This window comes from Phalangium opilio, unplaced genomic scaffold (genome assembly GCF_054372755.1).
Source record: "Phalangium opilio isolate 3A_F unplaced genomic scaffold, DU_Popi_V2 ptg000014l_1, whole genome shotgun sequence".
Taxonomy (NCBI): Eukaryota; Metazoa; Arthropoda; class Arachnida; order Opiliones; family Phalangiidae; genus Phalangium; species Phalangium opilio.
The window spans coordinates 4,528,368-4,548,720 of record NW_028324149.1 but is presented as its reverse complement, the minus strand read 5'-3'; the positions used below and the strand labels follow the sequence as shown (position 1 = coordinate 4,548,720).

The 20,353-nt window shown below is 42.8% G+C and overlaps 1 protein-coding gene across 5 annotated transcripts; it reads left to right on the top strand.

The window, feature by feature from the left end:
* Positions 1-377: 377 nt before the first annotated feature.
* On the top strand, positions 378-20,305 carry LOC149705263 (uncharacterized). Of its 5 annotated transcripts, none has more exons than XM_089865507.1 (18): positions 378-605; positions 733-875; positions 948-1,040; positions 1,117-1,204; positions 5,444-8,745; positions 8,807-8,963; positions 9,055-9,143; positions 9,992-10,069; positions 11,123-11,347; positions 12,526-12,895; positions 14,026-14,063; positions 14,156-14,246; positions 15,891-16,029; positions 16,317-16,418; positions 16,835-16,931; positions 17,257-17,389; positions 17,909-18,646; positions 19,807-20,305. In XM_089865507.1, the coding sequence occupies exons 1-18, from the start codon at positions 497-499 to the stop codon at positions 19,893-19,895; spliced, it is 6,081 nt and encodes a 2,026-aa protein (XP_089721633.1). In that variant the 5' UTR covers positions 378-496; the 3' UTR covers positions 19,896-20,305. The 5 variants fall into 5 exon arrangements, with proteins under 5 accessions (XP_089721633.1, XP_089721635.1, XP_089721634.1 ...); XM_089865509.1 differs by having other exon boundaries at positions 379-605; positions 1,117-1,183; XM_089865508.1 differs by having other exon boundaries at positions 379-605; positions 1,117-1,186.
* Positions 20,306-20,353: the final 48 nt, after the last annotated feature.

Below are 20,353 nucleotides of genomic sequence, written 5' to 3'. Positions count from 1 at the left end.
CGTTGCCTACGTTAATCAAGGCCTGTGCGCGGCGCCGATTTTTTATTTTTATTTTGGCAATTTAAGTTGCCAAATTCTCTCACCTGAGGCGCTAATAGCTGGACCTAAATAATTTGAAATGTTCATTTTCTCGCGCTTAGAATTTTAAATACAAATTTTCGCGCGCGTTTCGGTCCAGCTATCAGTGAAATCTCGCGCTAAAATAGGGAGAAAAAGTCTCGTTTCTTAAAAGTCCCCCCCCTTCGAAGCCACCGCGCACAGGCATTGATTATCGTAGGCAACGGTATCAGTCGTGTTTTTTGCGTGAACCAGTGCGCCGTGTACGTTGAATTTTTAACCAATAATAGGGCTGGGATGACGTGGCCCACTGGCGCGCGGGGTTAGTGTGTCGACAGTGTCGTCTACTTGAAAAAATTCATCGCGAATCGTGATGAATGATGAGTATTATTTACACCGTCGCGATTGAATGTTATAAATAAATGTTAAATTTAGCAAAATGTTTAAGTTGATTTTAGCGTATATTATATTTATAGTTCTCTTAGTTTCAATTCAACATAAAACGGCTTTATCTTATATCGCCTTGTGCGCTAACGAGCGATGTGATGGTAAGTTTAAACTAACCAAGGCTTAAGTTTCCATATGATTTTTTTGAATGAATTATGATAATGACCGAGAATAAGTACTAAGTTGGGCAATTTCGCATCTTACCCGCGATTATCGCAACCATTTCAGCCGCAGTTTCTGAAGGAGAAACGACTCAATTCTACCCTAATGCCGACGAATCGTTCTTAAAACTAAAACCGCATGAAAAAGTTAAGATTTTTAGTAAATCTAAAGATAAAATAAGGGGAAAAGATGGATTATTAAAGATAGAGGTATAATAAACTGCAACTAAAAGTGTTAGTTATCAATTAATTAACTAACTGATTATTATTACTATATTTAAGTTAAATGGCTCGTCTGGTTACGCGTATTCTAAATTTATAAAGGAAACTAAAATAATAGTTAAAACAAAAGATTTAAAAGAAGTCGATTTGCCGGTAAGTCTGGTTAAAGGGAGGTGGGAAAGAAGCTTTAGAATACGTTTTTTGAAGGGAGGCTCGCACTTTGTTTTAGGATCCTCACGTTTCAAAAAAGCAAACGAAGGAACAAATAAGTCATGATAAACTTCCAGACAATATTGGTGGTATTTTGATATTGAAGGGTGATCTGCTTAGTATATTTACCTTACCACTAGATGGCGATTTAGCCAGGCGTAGAGCGCCATCTCGTGGTTAAATATCCTTCAAAGATTGCCTTCTTAATCCACCCTTATTCCCGATGCCTGTGCCAAGGCTTATCGCCCAATATTTTTGATTGACAAATATGGGTTTTATAACAACCCTCAATTTTTCAATTGCATTTAAAAACGCCCTATTTAAAAAAACAAGTTGGTGAAGCCCTTCATTTCACTCCTATGCAAGTACGCCCCCCCCCCCCGCGATAGATAGCGGTGAAAACTAGATGTTTTAGTCACGTGATAGGAACACTACCTTTCCCGACTTTACAATAGATGGTTTTCACACAAGGAGTTCCTATAAAATCACATATTTTTAAAACTGTCCTATAAAATCCCATAATTTTCGCTAAGATCTCCAAAAATCCTATTGAATCCTATAATTTGCGCGAATTTTAAGCAACCCATTGGTTAAACCAGGACTTGGGTCTAAAAAATATCATGAAATGGGGATGGTTTCCCTAATATTGTAGCTAACTTATTAAACAAGGCGACCCAAGGGCTCGTAATAGTAGCCACATCGTACGAGTGAATAGCCCCTCTATACCCTACCCTAATGAGTGGATAACCCCTCTATACCTTACCCTAATGAGTGAATAGTGCTATCTTTTACAATGCTTAAATGATTTACCGTGCATAAAATTAGAGTGAATAGCCCCTCGATGCCCTACACTAAACGGTGATAGAATTATTACCCGTATAAATTTACTTATGCCGTAATTGTAATATTCCGGCGAATGGAAGAACAGATAGTTTTAGTGATTATCCCCTCGATGAGTTTACAACATAGACTTATGCCGATGCACACTTATCGCTTCTTATAAATTTCTAACATGAACTTATGGTCAGAAGAGTTTGAAAGAGAAAGAATTGGGTAAAACACCCAATAATTGTAATATCCCGGCGCCTTAAGACCATTCTAAAAAGAACGTCAGTAAATACTTGCTTTTGCTTTCAAAATTTCCCTCGATTTCTTTGAATGTTAAAATAGGGGAGCGTGAAACTCTTATTGTCGACGGGTAAGAGGAATTTTTAAGGGAAGGTATATGGCTTAACCTAACTATCATAATTTCCTTCCTTTTAAAATACACGAACGAAAAATATCACCTCACCACAATTCTCTCCCATTCACTCTCCCTTCAATGACGATCGAAAAATTTTATACTGCCTAATGCGTTTCTCTTTCACGACGCCACCATCACCACCAACAGGCCAGGTCAAACTAAGACCCTCATCGTAGATGTTCATCATACGATGTGGCTAAAAAATAGCTCGGTATATGGGGGGGGGGCATCCCCGTGTCTCTAGTAGAACAGACGTTTTGCTTAATTACTCGGCCTCTGTTTGTCGTAGCCCTAAGTGTTTAGTATGGTTAGATGGGGGACAAATTGGACTATAACATACTCAAAGGACATCCCCCTATGTCTAGTAGAAACAGGAGTAATAGGCCTCCAAAGTTGGGTGTGACGCTATTCCTATGGAGGGGGTTGTTTGTTTACGTTTTACTTAATTACTCCGCCCCTGTTTGCGGTACTGGTTTTTCAAAAAAAAAAAAAAAATTAATACTTTAGTGTCTTATATAATCCTATAATTGTGGAAAACCGTCCTATAAAATCCTATATTTCCATCAAAAAATACCTATAATTTCTATATAAATATCTTCGAAATTCGGTTGCGGGGGGGGGGTTGTAATAATGTGAATAGACTCGTTGGTTGGCCAATTGCGCGTGCGCGTTACCTAGAATCAAGCTAAAGAGTTAAAAATTCCCCTCCTCCCTTTTTTCCACTCTTTATATTACTGTTTCTTTGACATTAGCGCGACACTCCCTCTCTCTCTCTCTCTCAATGGACTTGCTTTCTCAGTAGAGCAACACTCACCTCCCTCTCTCTCTCTCCCTCTCTCATACACGTCATATGCTGACGACCTCAATGTTTTCATACGGTCTATGGACGATTTCCAGCTTCTGCGTCAGGCCTTAGAACTCTACTGTCGGGTCTCTGGGGCTTCTGTAAACTTCACCAAGTCTTTTGGCCTTTGGTGTGGTTCGTGGAAAACCCGTGTAGACACACCCTTAAACATTCCTTGGCGTTATGACGGCGGAAAGTTCCTCGGAGTTTTCCTCGGCAATGACCCAGATTATGAACAAAACAACTGGCCCGATCTCCTTACACGTCTTCAACGCACACTTGGACGTTGGTATAGACTGAGACACTTGTGCTCCATTTATGGTCGTGTCTTGATCATAAATCAACTCGCGTCCTCGGTGTTATGGCATAGACTCAAAGTACTTGACCCGCCTCCTGATTTTCTCACTACGGTGCAACAACGTCTCATTCATTTCCTTTGGGATGGAATTCATTGGGTACCTTTGAAGACACTCACTCTCGACAAAAGGTGCGGTGGAATGGGCTTAGTCGACGTTGCGACAAAGGTTCGCGCTTTTCGTCTTGTCCAAGCGGCTGACCTCCTTCGTGGGGACCCTGTCTTGGCACCTTACTGTAACACCGCCTTCGCGGTTCTTCGGAGCCATTTCCCTGATCTCCGCGATCTTAAGACATATTTCGAAAACCCACACCTCTCGTTTTCTTCGATTCCATTCCATGGTTCGTGTCTGAAAGCGTGGTTTTCCTCCCCAATTCAATTGTCGCTAGACTTATGCGACCGCGTGACAGTATTTTCCATCAATATTTTCGATAACCGCTTTGTCCAGGAGAAGGATGGTGAGCCGCTTTTTGGTTCACTTCACTCCCGTCTTAAAACTGCTGGTATACGAACCATTGGTGACCTTATTAATCACCGTACTCTACGCTGGCACACCTTAGAGTCTGCCATTGTAGTAGACCGCCCTTCGCGTTTTCAGCTCAAAACTTTTGACCTGATCAAAACTTCAGTAATCTCCACCTTCCCCACCATTTTTGACAATTACGGAGTTATTCACGGACATATTTTCGGGGGATCCGCAACACCGTCGTACTCCCTCCATGCCAATCTCTTCTTTGGAAACTGCAGTGTAGATCTGACGGATTTTTCGGTGACTAGATCTATTTATAGATTTCTAGTGCACTTTAATGTCATTCCACCAACACCTCTCCCTCTCTCTCTCTCCCTCTCTCTCTCTCTCTCTCCCCCTCTCTCCCTCTCTCTCTCTCTCATTCTCTCTCTCTCCTCCCTGCTTCTACATTTTCAAGGGACATCCCGAAAATCGAACTGACCAATCCCTTTTCAGGCCAAATTTAAAATTTCCTACTCGCCTATTGGCTACCGTATTCGATTCGGCCTCTTAACCTCTTTAAAATGGACTTGTATTCGCCACCAGATTAAATTGACATCCCTGAAAAATCCTTTGACGACCGTGTCCCAGGGGCCTAGCAAAAGTATATAGATATAAAAACAACAAGTACACATCGCTTCGTTAATTGAAACTTGCTGGCGCCCCGTCTTGTAATATGAGAAGACCTAACTCCTTTATCCACCAGAATAGTCTCGACCCCCCCTCTGCTGCCTATGATTACCAAAACAGCGCCCCCACTTTACAGTGGTGAGCCGCCCCGCTCCAAAGGGGTTGTCAGGGTTCGTACAAACCTGGAAAAATGAGGGAAATAAATAGTTGACGAAAACCTTAGGGAAAATTCAGGGAAATTTCGAATTTTTGGTAAAATTCAGGGAAATTTGCGCCAAACAGGAGCCGAGTAATTAAGCAAAATGTTCGTGAACATACCCCCCTCCATAGGATTAACATTACACTACACTTTTAAATTTTAGAGGCTCATAACTCTTGTTCTACAAGAGATACTGGGATCTCCTTTGGATATGTTATAGTCCTCTTTGCTCCCCATACAAGGATACTTTAAACTTGAGGCTACCTCAATATCGTCGTCAACTTATTTTAGTGTCTCACTAATTGTTATTAGGTTACTTTTGATTTTTAGCAATAAACTTTGGAGGCCTATAACTCTGTTTCTACTAGAGATACGGGGATGTCCTTTGGATATGTTATAGTCCAATTTGTCCCCCATCTAACCATACTAAAAACTTAGGGCTACGACAAACAGTAATTAAGCAAAACCTCCGTTAAAATGGAGCGATAAGCTTGGGCTGCGCGCGCATATCGGGAATAAGGGTAGGATTTTTCGGGTTCCCTTTTAACGCGTGCCTTACCTTCTTAGAAAACCAACAATTACCATCTAGTCAAACGTTAAATGACGTTATAAACGCCACTAAATCATCGTTAACCGATACAACTCAAGCGGAGACTCAATATATTATCTCGCCGTCTAATTCGGAAAGTGATACTTACACCGTCGTTGATGGCACCCGGTACTTGGTTATCGATGGTACCAAGGTACCCGCGGGTGATATCGATGTATCGCCGACCACAACGGCGGCTCCTAGCTCCGTCGTATCGCAAACTAGGCCACCTTTTTCCCAAACGAGTTACTCTACAATTTCCGTAACTCAGTCGTCGAGTATTTCGGTTGAAAGTGTTAACGAGCTAGGGAAAACTAGTTTCGCCGAAGCGTCGGTTGAAGCCAGCTTGCCAGCGACTTCCATAGACGAGGCCGCAAATGTCGAAGAAAGTGTTAAAGATAATTCTTCGAGGGAAGATGAGGCTGGGGAAAGTAGCAGCGGGGGTCTTGGCTTTTTCGATAAGGTGGCCGATACCATCGTAGGATTTTTAGGAAGTAAGGAGAACCCGGCCGATTCCGAAGCAAACGGACATGAAGTATCCGAGGAATTACCCAAAAATCAAATGGAATTGGGCGTTAGACCATCGCCACCCCAATTGGTTACTAGTTTAGAGTCGAGCTTGGATCTTAGTACCACCACTGATTCGGTTATGGCAGCGTCATACGTACCGGAACCCTCAATCAAAGAGGAGATACCTAATTTAACGGTGGTGCAGCAGTCTTCTAAAATGGCTGTACCAAATGTGGATGATACGGATGATACTGATGATACTGATGATGCGTCAAAGGAATCGTGGCAAGCCAGAAAATTAAATTCCAAAACCTTAATGGATATTCAAGACGCTCTAGAAGAAGGTCAAGATGGCGATGACGAAGATGATGATGAAGATGAGGGATTCGAATCGGGAGACGAAATTGATTCCGATGAGTTGGCAAGTACCCAGAGTCAAGATTCTGTTGTAACTACCGTACCTTCAGTAGTAGCGAAGGATATTGATGTCAAACTTAAGGCGAACGATGGTTCAACTTCGCTGGAACAAGATAAACTCAAACAAGATGAAAGTTCTCAGCTGCCAGTTAAAGATGGAAGTTTGGGAAGTGGTGGGACTCCGTCTCCAGGACCACCACTTAAAGATACCAAGCCCGAAACCGGTCAAGTTCCATCTCAAGATATTCCACCTCAATCGGGTCAAGATAAAACCCCTGATTTTCCACCTCAATCAGTTCAAGATAATACCCCTGATGTTCCACCTCAATCGGGTCAAGATAAAACCCCTGATGTTCCACGTCAATGGGGTCAAGATAAAACCCCTGATGTTCCACCTCAATCGGGTCAAGATAAAACCCCTGATGGTCCACCTCAATCAGTTCAAGATAAAACCCCAGATATTGCATCTCAATCGGGTCAAGATAAAACCCCAGATATTGCATCTCAATCGGGTCAAGATAAAACCCCTGATGTTCCACCTCAATCAGTTCAAGATAAAACCCCAGATATTGCATCTCAATCGGGTCAAGATAAAACCCCTGAGACAGTTCAGATTGCACCTTCATCTTCAGGGCAGAACAAAAACCCCAAAACTGTTGAAGTTGCGCAACCCACTAACCCCGAACCACTTCAACCCACTAACCCCGAACCACTTCAACCCACTAACCCCGAACCACTTCAACCCACTAACCCCGATCCAGTTCAACCCAATAACCCCGATCCAGTTCAACCCAATAACCCCGATCCAGTTCAACCCAATAACCCCGATCCAGTTCAACCCAATAACCCCGATCCAGTGCAACCCAATAACCCCGAGCCGGTTCAACCCAATAACCCCGAGCCAGTTCAACCCAATAACCCCGAGCCGGTTCAACCCAATAACCCCGAGCCGGTTCAACCCAATAACCCCGAGCCGGTTCAACCCAAGAACCCCGATCCAGTTCAACCCAAGAACCCCGAACCGGTTCATCCCAATAACCCCGAACCTGTTCAACCCAACAACCCCGATTCTGTTCACTCGAATAACCCTGAAACTGGTAAAACCCAAGATAAAAGCTCCGCGGGTCACGAAATCCCGGATCCATTGGTTAATGATGGACACTCCGTAAGTAGGGACAATCCGATGCAAAGTCAAGATACTAAAGAAGATAAAATCAGCGCTAATACAAAAGATGAACAGTTACCAACAACGGGCAGTGATAAAACTGTAGAATCATCAGGGGCGAACTCGAAAGCTTTCGAAACAAATACGCCTGAATCTGAACAGGACGTTAATCCGACATCAAAGTCCGCCATCGAGGAGAACGCCTCTCGACCCGCCGCTGGCTCCACCCAATCTCAGTTGGGTCAAGTTGACCAACAACGGGTCGTCGAAGATGTAATTGCTAAAAAGGAATATCCTTATCCAATACCTAAAGAAAATAAAATTTACTCGGCGCAATTGGACCTTGACCAAGTTAAAGGTGACGATGTTCAGTTTGATCCGCTGAAAAGTAACCAAAAGAAAGATGGCAAATCAGACGATGAAGTTGTCAACGGCGACTCTAATTCGGTTGAAAAAACAACCACTGAATCAATCCCGACAACCAGTACTCAACAACCCATCACTCAAACGGTTGAAATTAATGAACAACCAAAAATAATATCTGAACCGTCGATAGCTTCGTCGCAAAATGTTCAATTAATTGATTCTCCCGAAACAAATCAAGGAATTTCTGGCAAAATAGAAAGGGACTCTAATTTGGATTTGGTTGAAGAAACAAGCGCCCAATTAACAACCTCAACCGTAATTAGTAATCAACCGCCAACAATAATATCCGTACCTTCGACACCTTCGTCGGAAAACCTTGACAACTCCGAAGTTAAAGATGAATCCCGAACGGACCCCCATGAACATTTAGATTCCGATTCGAGTACGCCCCCTAAATTCACCAACGAAATTGCGCCACCCGTCCCTGAATATACCAATTACGAAGAGTATCTTAGTTTAACTCGAAAGCAATCTCCGAAAGAAGGTCACGAGGTTAACCCTTTAGATGACCTCGGTCGAATTGTGGCCGAGGAATCTTTGAAAGAAGAAATTTTTGAAGAATTGTCAGTTGAACCTCACGCCCAAGCTCTAAAAAATGACCCTCCTGATGTCGAAAGTACCCTTACGATATCATCCAATGTCGAAAATACTGATAATTCGAATGAGAATCAGGGTTCTGATGTCGAAGATCTTGAGAATTCGAATCAAAATGAAGACTTACCAGTTGTTTTGAGAAGTTACGTTCAATCGGCGCTGAACTCCGTAAGATACTTAATTTTCACAATAAACGTTTAAGTTAGTTTTACTAATTGAATAGAATTAGGTTCCAGATCCCTTACATTCGGCCTTAATGGATTTGAAAACGAAAGGGTTGTCGCCGGGCGCCACTTTTTTGACTTTCAGTACCGGATTTCTTCTGGTTTTATTAATTAGTTTCGTTCTAATTATCAAAAGAAGTAACAAAGAAGGACATCTTCTCGGTAATTGCGAATTGACGAGACAAAGACTCTTACACAGTGTTTTTTAAAAGAATTGTCGCGTTTAATCTCGCTCGCTCGCTTGCTTGTGTAGGAATGCTTTGTAAAACGGAGGAAAGACTCTTCAAAATCGGAACCGAAAATACTCTTTTGAAAGACGAACTGGAACGAACTAAAATCGAGGTACTACGGAGTTTCTCATATTTTTTAATTTAATTATCAGGGTCCGTACAAACGTGGAAAACAGGGAAAACTCGGGGAAATATAGGGACAACCCTGGAAAACTCGGGGAAATATATATGGACAACCCTGGAAAACTCGGGGAAATATATAGGGACAACCCTGGAAAACTCGGGGAAATATATAGGGACAACCCTGGAAAACTCGGGGAAATATATAGGGACAACCCTGGAAAACTCGGGGAAATATATAGGGACAACCCTGGAAAACTCGGGGAAATATATAGGAAAAACCATGGAAAATTCGGGGAAATATATGGAACACTCGGGGAAATATATGGAACACTCGGGGAAATATATGGAACACTCGGGGAAATATATGGAACGCTCGGGGAAATATATGGAACGCTCGGGGAAATATATGGAACGCTCGGGGAAATATATGGAACGCTCGGGGAAATATATGGAACGCTCGGGGAAATATATGGAACGCTCGGGGAAATATATGGAACGCTCGGGGAAATATATGGAACGCTCGGGGAAATATATGGAACGCTCGGGGAAATATATGGAACGCTCGGGGAAATATATGGAACGCTCGGGGAAATATATGGAACGCTCGGGGAAATATATGGAACGCTCGGGGAAATATATGGAACGCTCGGGGAAATATATGGAACACTCGGGGAAATATATGGGAAAAGCATGGAACACTAACCCTCGGGGAAAAATATGTGAAAAACATGGAAAAGTCGGGGAAATATATGGGGGGGGGGTGGAAACTCGGGGAAGTCGGTTTTCCAAAAGTTGTACGAACCCTGACCATAATTATTTTCAATACGATTTAATCAGATCGCGGAATCGAATGAAACTTTGCGGAGAAATGAAGAAGAATTGGAAGCTTTGAAAATAGAACTGAGCCAAAGCCAGGTGATGAGACGGTTTTTTTTACCTTATTTTAATTTCAGCTTTAGTTGTCTTAGCAGATAAACGGGCTTTCCCGGGATCCTTTGCGGTTTATAAATTAGTTACGACTCTCGCTACGTAGCGTAGCGCCAATTAAGTTTTATTTTAATTTAATAAATTAACTTGGTAATAATTTAACTGTAATCTAAGGATTGCCATTGTTAGTTTAGAAATGTAGTTTCATGCCCAAAAAATGCTCTGCGCAATAATTTACCGGAATGTTCAACTAAACACGCCTTCTTTATATTTTTAATCTGTATGGAATTTGATTGGAGGCTGTCGGTAACTTGGTACACTTAACTCGCGTATCTAACACCTAATTGGCCAATTAATTCACCCAAAGCGGCGCTACCACTCAAATTCTTCCAACTACCGAACATAATCGGCGGCGCATGTCTCAGTGCATCCCAATATTTTTTTATCGACTTAAGGCTAGTTTTCACTGGGCAAAAACGCGGCGCAAAATATTTTCAATTTGGGGCGGAAAGTTAGCGACGTTTTCGCGACGTTTTTTCCGGCGGATTTATTTAGCGCGTGTGCATCATCTAGCGCTAAGAAGACTTCCGTCAAACCAAAGGACAAAGTGCGCGAGACTACGTTAAAGTGCCACCGTAGGACCGTCAGTGATTGGCTAGGTTACTATCTCGCTTTTTTTTTTTTTTTTTTTTAAATAACGGCGGAAAGATAGAACTTAAATTTCCGCGCTAGCTTTCCGAAATATTTTGCGTAAAATATTTTTACGCAAACTCCGTCGCGGAAGGACTTTTCCGCCGCGTTTTTAGCCCAGTGAAAACTAGCCTTTAATCTTTTTTTTTTTTTATTATTGAAAAACCTTGGTTTTGTTTTGGATTTCCCCGGTCCCTTTTCCCCCTTTTATTTTTATTTGTCCACTGGTCACTCCCGAAATATTGCGGCCACCCTGGGCACTCACTCACTGACACTCGCACACATTCTCCTCCGAAAATTCGCATGTCAATTTTGTGTCCGGTTCTCAACGCCGTTGCCGCCCGCATTCAGGCCCTTTGCCATAGTCTCGAAGAGTCAGTCTCCTCGTTAGAGGAACAGTTAGAAAGCTCGTCGGAAGCCGGGTTACAACTGAACCAAATGTTATCTGAATTTTTAAATTCGCAGAATCAAAATTCGGCTTTTACCGCTGCCGTGCAAAATCTCCAGGCTCAGCTTGATGGACAAAGGGAAACCATTGGCGCCTTGCGCGATACCGCTCAAGAGAGCGCCCAACAGGTAAGATCTTATCACGACCATGCAGGGATATTAGATGTTTTAAGAGGGATTGGAAGAGGGAGAGGGAAATTGCGGAAGCCTTATCGGCGTAGTAGGACCGCCTACCGGATTTCTAGAGGTTCAGTAGTACCATTAAAGGCCGAATCAAGAATAATGGGGGAGGGAAGCGAAACCCGAGAGAAATAGGAGCGCGCTAACTGTGGAACGGCTTAGGTCCACAATGCTACAAAATGGGGGAGGAATACTCTGACCGAATAGGACTTCAATTTGTCCTTGAAAGGGGAATAAAGAAGACGTTAAATGATAACTAGAGATGGCCGATACCAGGCTTAACCCGATACCGATCGATACCGGTACAAACATGAACCGATACCGATCGGTACCGATATTTACTCACTATGATCCAAAACCCGATACTTCAACCGATACCGATATGGTATCGGTTCATCCTTAGAGTAGTAGGCGCTTACTAAGAAAGATTTTCGCTTATTAGTTGTTAGATAAACTGAATTCAGGTACTTTTTATATAAATGAGAACTCGTCACGATTGAAATTCATAGAAATGAGATATTATCACCATCGTTACGTTACTAAAAGACCTAAAAATGTCATGTAGCACCATATAACGCATTTTAAACAAGTATCGGTTTAGTATCGGTATCGAACCAACCGATCCGATACTATCGGGAAACCCCGAGTATCGGTGCCGATACCGATATGGTATCGGTACCAGTTCATCCCTAATGATAACCCTCTGCCTCAGGCGCGTCGGAATGCACAGACTCGAGCTGCTCATCCCTCTTGAAACATTTATTATCCCTGTCTTAAACCTATGATAATTGTGGCGTGATTTTTCGTGGAGGGGCGTTTCCTTTAGGGCGTGTTTTTTCGTACAGGGTTTGTACGGAACCTGGATAAGTCGGGGATTTGGAAAATGGGGGGGGGGGAGTCAGGGATTTTAAGTTTCTTGCTAAAAAGTCCGGGATTTCGTTTGGTATATCAAACCATGATTGTGTCGAGCAATGCTAAATATGGGCCCGGTGCCATCGTGAAGTGGGCTCTGTGGGTAAACCGTAAAACGCGTAATTAAAATCGTCAGGGATAAGCTTGGAGAAGTCGGTGATTTTCAAAGCCTGGCCTTGGCGTTGATTTCCTTTTTGCAATTTGCGCGAATATAGAATGGTGTTTTACAAGAGCGTCTCGTTGAAGCGGAGCGACAGTCCCAGGAACAATTGAATGTAATCGAGCGCTTGGAAGAGACTTTGAAAGAAACGAAATCCAAATTGGAAGCTTCGGAAGATTCCCAAATGGATTCGCAGTCCAGGTGTATTCGATTGGAGCAGGAAAAGGAGCAATTGTTGCGAGAAGCCATCGAGTGGAACGAACGAGTCCTGGAGTTGAGCAAGCAAACGGAAACGTACGCGCAAAATCAAGAAGACTTTCAAAAGGCGCTCGATCTGAAGCAAAAAGAAATTGACCTCTTGAACGAAGCCATCAAGAAAGTCGAAGATTTGGACCAAGATAAAAATGGATTGTCGTCCGAACAATGTAAGTTTCCACACACTTTTTCCCAAAAAACCAATCGCCCCCCCTCCCCCTTTTAAAATGGGAATTTAAAATTCTCATCGAGCCCCCAAAGATCCTATAATACCGTTATATTTTTAAAACTGTCCTATAAAGTCCTAGATTCGTCAAAAAATCCTATATTTTTAGTCAAAAGTCGTCAAAAAAGTCTATATTTTTAGTCAAAAGTCGTCAAAAATCCTATATTTTAGTCAAAAGTCGTCAAAAATCCTATATTTTAGTCAAAAGTCGTCAAAAATCCTATATTTTATTCAAAAGTCGTCAAAAATCCTATATTTTATTCAAAAGTCGTCAAAAATCCTATATTTTAGTCAAAAGTCGTCAAAAATCCTATATTTTATTCAAAAGTCGTCAAAAATCCTATATTTTAGTCAAAAGTCGTCAAAAATCCTATATTTTAGTCAAAAGTCGTCAAAAATCCTATATTTTAGTCAAAAGTCGTCAAAAATCCTATATTTTAGTCAAAAGTCGTCAAAAATCCTATATTTTAGTCAAAAGTCGTCAAAAATCCTATATTTTAGTCAAAAGTCGTCAAAAATCCTATATTTTAGTCAAAAGTCGTCAAAAATCCTATATTTTAGTCAAAAGTCGTCAAAAATCCTATATTTTAGTCAAAAGTCGTCAAAAATCCTATATTTTAGTCAAAAGTCGTCAAAAATCCTATATTTTAGGAAAAATTTGTCAAAAAATCCTGTAATTTTAGGAAAAAGTCGTCAAAAATCCTATAATTTTGAAACGCGCGTGAATTTGAAGGAACCCATTGGTTAAACTGGGAATGGTTTCCCTGAGATTGTAGCTTAAGTATAGTTCAAAATGTCTCGGTATGTTTTGGTTCTGAGAACTGAACGGTCAGCGCGCATGCTCCGCCTTCCATAATACGTAATCTGTAATGTTTTTCGCGGTACTGGACTGTTCTTTATAAAAAGAAGGAAATTAATTAATATTTTAGTTTCCTATAAAATCCCATAATTCCCTGGAAACAAATCCTATATTTTTCATGGAAAAAAAATCCCTATAATTGCTATAAATGTTTTGGAAATATTGCTACTGCGGCCCTGCAACGCTTCATTACTTATAATTATTTGTTTTAATAGATGAAGAATTAGTCAAGAGTTTAGTCGACGTTTCGCAGGTTAGTTTCAACATTTTTAAATAGTTTTTACGGGTCACGAGGTCACGGGGTTCATCTTAAGTTGGTTGCACCGAATCAAACGTTTCTTTCAGTTATCTTTGGATCTGAAAAACGTTCAAAATGAGCGAGATCTGCTCAAAACTCAACTTGATTGCGAAAAGGAGAGAGGCTGGCTACTTGACAGTAAGTAAAGACCTCGGCTTACGAAACATTGCGCAGCTGCATCATAACAGGGTTCATACAAACCTGGGAAATCAGGGAAATAAATATTTGACAAAAACCTCAGGGAAATTTCGAATTTTTACTCAAATTCAGGGAAATTTGCGTCAAACAGGGGCCGAGTAATTAAGCAAAATGTTCGTGAAATACCCTCCATAGGAATAGCACTACACTAAGCTTTGGAGGCTCGTAACTCTGGTTCCCACCCTCTCACTCGTTTAGCTAACCCACCCTCTAGCTCGTTTAGTAGGCTCGAAACTCTGTTTCTACTTGACATACCGGGATGTCCTTTGGGTATGTTATAGCCCAACTTGTCCCCCATCCAACCATACTAAACACTTAGGGCTACGACAAACAGGGGCCGAGTAATTAAGCAAAACGTAAGCAAATAACCCCCCCCCCTCCAAAGGAATAGCATTACACCCAACTTTGGAGGCTCGTAACTCTGTTTCTACTAGAGATACGGGGATGTCCTTTGAGTATGTTATAGTCCAATTTCCCCCCCATCCAATCACACTAAAAACTTAGGGCTACGTCAAACAGGGGCCGAGAAATTAAGCAAAATGTTCGTCAACTTATGGGATCGTCTCACTTATTGTTATTATGTTACTTATGATTTTTGCTCTTAACTTTGGAGGCTCATAACTCTTGTTCTATTGGAGCTACGGGGATCTCCTTTGGATATGTTATAGTCATCTTTGCTCCCCATACAAGGATACTTTAAACTTGAGGCTACCTCAATATCTCCGTCAACCTATTTTTGTCTCACTTATTGTTAGAAGGTTACTTTTGATTTTCAACAATAAACTTTGGAGGCCTATAACTCTGTTTCTACTTGAGATACGGGGATGTCCTTTGAGAGTGTTATAGTCCAATTTGTCCCCCATCCAAACATACTAAAAACGTAGGGCTACGACAAACAGGGGCGGAGTAATTAAGCAAAACGTAAACAAACAAACCCCTCCAAAGAAATAGCATTAGACTATACTTTGCAGGCTCGTAACTCTGGTTCTACTAGAGGTACAGGGATGTCCTCTGAGTATGTTATAGCCCAACTTGTCCCCCATCTAACCATACTAAAAACTTAGGGCTACGACACGCAGGGGCCGAGTAATTAAGGAAAACAAACAACCCCCCTCCATAGGAATGGCATTAGACTACTTTGCAGGCTCGCAACTCTGGTTCTAGTAGAGATACGGGGATGTCCTTTCAGTATGTTATAGTCCAACTTGTTCCCCCCCCCTTCTTTCGTTAACATTTGCTCCATAGGATACTCCATATAGGGGGGAAAAACCTGGAAATCTCAGGGAAATTTTTTTTTCCAAAAGTTGTATGAACCCTGCTTAAGTTTATAAGATATGTTCCTTCCATAAGTATGACACTTCCTATACTACTCGGTGGTTAGTTTCGCGGTCCATTTAGTCCGCGTTACTTGGACTTTGACAGCGCTCAAGTCACCCGGCGTCGCTTTACCTCGAATCTATGACCTACGTCACGTCGTGACAAGCCCCAGTTTGTAATCAGTGACAAACTTATGGCCAACATATCTTAAGAACTTACTGTAGTAGACGCGAAACAAACAAACGTTGCGTCATCTGTTTATCGTAGCAAAGATGCAAGAAGTCGAAAAACAAATGGCCGAGGCCAAGGATAGTTATAAAGCGGCGTTGCGAGAGAGAACCGAGGCGCTAAACAAACTCGAAGTTTTAACGAATTACTTCAAAGAAAAAGAAGCTTTGCTTCAAAAGTAAATTTGCTGCTTCATTTTATTTATATTTTGACGTAGTTGTTTCAAGGATGATGACGAGGGGTGGGGGGAGAGGAACTGTGGAACGACTAGGGTCCGGTGGGACTCCAAAAAATGGGGGAGGAATACTCGGAAAAATGGCGGGCTTGGGAAAACCAGCCACCATTTTCCGAGTATTCCTCTCCCATTTTTTGGAGTCCAACCGGACCCTAGTCGCTCCACAGTTAGCGGGTCCACCTCCGCCCCCCCCGTCATGATTGGTTGTGTTTAATTACGTTTAAAATTAGGGAGTTGGGTGCCCAAGAAGTAATGAGGCAGCAGAAGGAATACGACGCTGATAGTTCGGGGAGACGTCTCGTCTTATTAATGGAGGAAAATGAAACCTTCAAGTAAGTCGCCCTTCTCATTCGTTTCTTAAAGGGCTCCTTCGGACCCTTAGACACATGGCCCCGCGGATTTCCGAGCCCCCCTACCTAACCAGAGGGAGGGAGTGAAAGAAGGGGGATATTAACAAGGAGGGAACTACTTAGGGGTCGGAAATCGGTGGGGCAAAGTGTTGAGGAAGATCGTCTATGAAGAGGGGATGGAAATCCGCGGGGCCATGTGTCTAAGGGTCCGAAGGAGCCCTTTAATCCCGGTTTATTTCGGTGCGTTCGCACTCGCGGCCTTCTATTATTTTTAACATTGGGGTTTTGAGCTAGGATTAGAAGAACTTAACTAGGTTGGGAGCCAATTGCCCATTATTAATTCGGGCGCTCGCGTTATTATTTTTTCGTTGTTGTCAATTTGATTGGCAACATTTTAGAAAGCAGGTCCAATCTTTGAAACAAGAATTGGAAGAAACGGAAAGAAGTTATAAGAATTTGGTTTCGACGCATGAAAAGAAAGCTCACGAAAATTGGGTAAGTTTCGTTTGAACGCGACATCTAAATCAGGGTTCGTACGAAACCTGGAAAACCTGAATAAGTCGGGGGGGGGGGAAGTTTCTTCCTAAAAAGTCGGGGATAGGTCAGGGACTTTGTTTGGTAGATCAAACCATGATTGCTTCGCGCAATACGCTAAATATGGGCCCGCGGGGGACAGGGATTTTTTTATCAAAATTTGGTCAGGGATAAATTAGAAACGTCAGGGATTTTCGCTATAAAACTTTCTTGTCCGAACCCTGTAAATGGGGGGAAACGAGACAAAAAGGAACTAATTGAATTAAAATGAAATGAATGAATGAAGCTGGCTGCCAGAGGCGCCGAACGCAAACTAGAAGAAGCCAAAAGAGAAGCGACTCTATTGAGGCAAAGACTTACGCTGGCCGAGAGAGATTCCAATGAATCCAATGAAATGATTGTCAGACCTCTTCCTAAAAGTACGTCTCTCTCTCTCTCTCTCTCTCTCATAGCCTACGCCCAAAAGTATATAGATATAAAAACGAAAAGTGCACTTAGTTTAAACTTGCTGGCGCCCCGTGTTGTAATATGAGAAGCCCTAACTCCTTTATCCTCTAAAATAGTGTCGACCCCCCCCCCCACTGCATGCGTATGATTTACCCTCGCGACCGTGAAGGGCACATGGAACGAGACGTGAATAGGCTTAAGGATGCTAGTGTCTCTAGTACCAAAAATGAACGTTAGGATCGCCATCATCACGTACTACTTTCTATAAACCTATGACCGCGTCAAGAAGCTCCAAACTGATTGGTTAGTTGCTGTAGGCGGTTAATTTAGAGGAGGGTGGTTTGCTTCTCAGTTCGCACATGTCGTCAGGGCATTGTTAACGAAGTGTACTTTTTGTTTTTACATCTATACACTTTTGGTATTAATGCGCGTCTTTATAAGTAATTTTAAATATCGTTTACCCCTCAAAAACCAACCATTATACAATTCAGAAGTAATAGCTAGAAACGGAGACGTAACCTCGCCACCATTAGAGCAGGACGCGGAATCGGACTTAACAGACGCCTCGATGGAATTGGACCATTCTAAACCGGGTGTTGGTGGTGGCATGCAATTCCGTCCGTTGCTATTACCGGCGGACCGACCCGTCCCTCCGCCCCCTCCTCCTTTCCCCATGCCGCCCTTCGGCATGCCGCCCCCTGGCGCCCCCTTCGGTATGCCCCCACCACCGCCTCCCATGATGATGCCTCCTCCGTTCCCTCCCGATCCTTGGAGGTTTGGTCATCCTGGGATGGACTACGATGAAAGGAGAACGGGCTCACCCGTCTCCAGCAGGGGTCGAATGAGTCCTAGGTCCTTCTCGAACCTGAGCCGGGACAGTCGGCATTCTTCACCACCACCCGAGCGACGACGCGATATGTTTTCGCCGCCTCATCGTCGCCGGCCTTCCAGAGATTCCACTTCCCCTCCTCCACATCCTCATTTACCCAATTTTCACGATATGCCTCCGCACTTGAGAGAAGCTCATTTTCCACCGGGACCCGTGCCGCCGCCGCCGCCGCCTCATCTGGGACCTCCTCCTCCTCAAAGGGGACCACCTCCCGGGGGTCATTACGATAACAGGAACTCTCCCTTGGTTCCAATGTACGGCGGCGGAGGTGGTAGTGGTGGTGGTGCTTCGAGGAGGAATGAACAACCGTATCCTCATTTGTACAACGATACGCCACCGGGTGAGTACCTCGACTTTTACTTTTCTTTGGGGCCCTTTTTTTACGGTTACCAATTGCTTTGGCCGCCATTTTTTGGCTTACAATCTAAAACCCGATGAGTTTTTCGTCATCCAACGCGCCGAAGCTATTATGGTACTAGTTATTTAGGCGTCACTATTGACGCTGCGGTTCGTTCCCCTTAGCGAGATTATTGGCTTACATTTGTATAATTACCCCCTCCGAGGGGTCCGACATTATTCCCAAAATAGGCCTCAGAGATTTGTCCGTTTCGACAAAGATTTCGCGATAAGAGTGCGTAGGGGTTTTCGTCCGGTAAATGTCGGACCCCTCGAATTTAACTCGTCTAGTCCTTGAGCGAGCGACGGTAGGTAATTGTTTTCCCGTCGCTTGTTAAAGTATGGCTGCTTTTCGTTGGGCTTTTTCTCGCGCATGATCTAACTTAGCCATCCGTGTTAGCTCCGCTTAGTGGTGGTTTGCACGCAACTTGGGCTCTTGGACGCCGCTCCAACCATCCTGGTCAATGGATGGATAACCCCGGGCGCCCGTATCCCATTCCCGTAGCTTCGAACGACCGCTCAATTAGGGAAGGTATTATTATGACGATATGTATTTGTGTCGGTGCAGGGACCCTCTTACTTATCTTTTTATCCCCGCAAATATAACGTTCCGTCATTTTTACCACGGGTCCGTTTTCATATGTATGTTTTACCGTTTTACCAGGGATATTGGATGTTTTAAGAGGGATTGGAAAGGAGAGGGAAATTGAGCAAGCCGCGTTATCGGCGTGGTTTAGTAGTACCATTCAAGGCCAAATCAAGGATGATACGGGGAGGGGGAATGCGAAATCTGAGAGAAATAGGTGCGCCAATCGTGGAACGGCTTAGGTACGGTGAGACGCGACAAAATGGGGGAGGAATACGACTTCAATTTGTCCTTGAAAGGGGGGGAGAAACAAATAAAAGTAGGCGCGTTTGCGTTTTAGACTGCCTTTAGAATGATAACCGCCTGCCGCTGGCGCGTTAGAATGTACAGGCTCGAGCCGCTCATCCCGCTTGAAACATCTAATATTCCTGGGTCCGTTTTCATTATGTTTTACAACGGGGGGGGGTTGTTTTGGTGTCGCGGGTCTAAAAGAATATGGTTGTGGTTTATTGAATCAGATGCCAGGAGAGGGGACGTAGTGACGAGTTCTCCTCGGGCATCGGCGAATACCACGACGAAAGATAACAAATCTTCGACGGCCGTTTGAAATTTAATTACCTTAGGATGTGTTAATTTAAAAGAACCACCACCACCCGATGTGGCCGCGCCTATTTTTTAAAAACGAAACTTTATAGTGTACCGGAACTTTTAAAAATTGATGAAGAAAAATTTGAAAACCCTGCTGCTGCTGTGACGTACTATAAAACAAATTTCTAAAACTGAGATCCTAGTAACCATTCTGTCGTTGCTGGTGGTTACGGAATAATTTCTTTCTTAATTAATTATAATTAGGTTGTTAAATTATAGCGTCATTGTCATCGATTGAGTCTATTTTCTCGTTGATGAATGGGAAGGGAATTATGGGGAAATACCTTCTTATCAAACAATCAACGCGATGTAATTAAGTTAATGAATGAAAAAGAAATAAGAAATTGTATAAAAAAATATATTATGAAATTTCGACTTGTTGTTTTATTATCATTCGCAATTGCAACTTGTCAAACT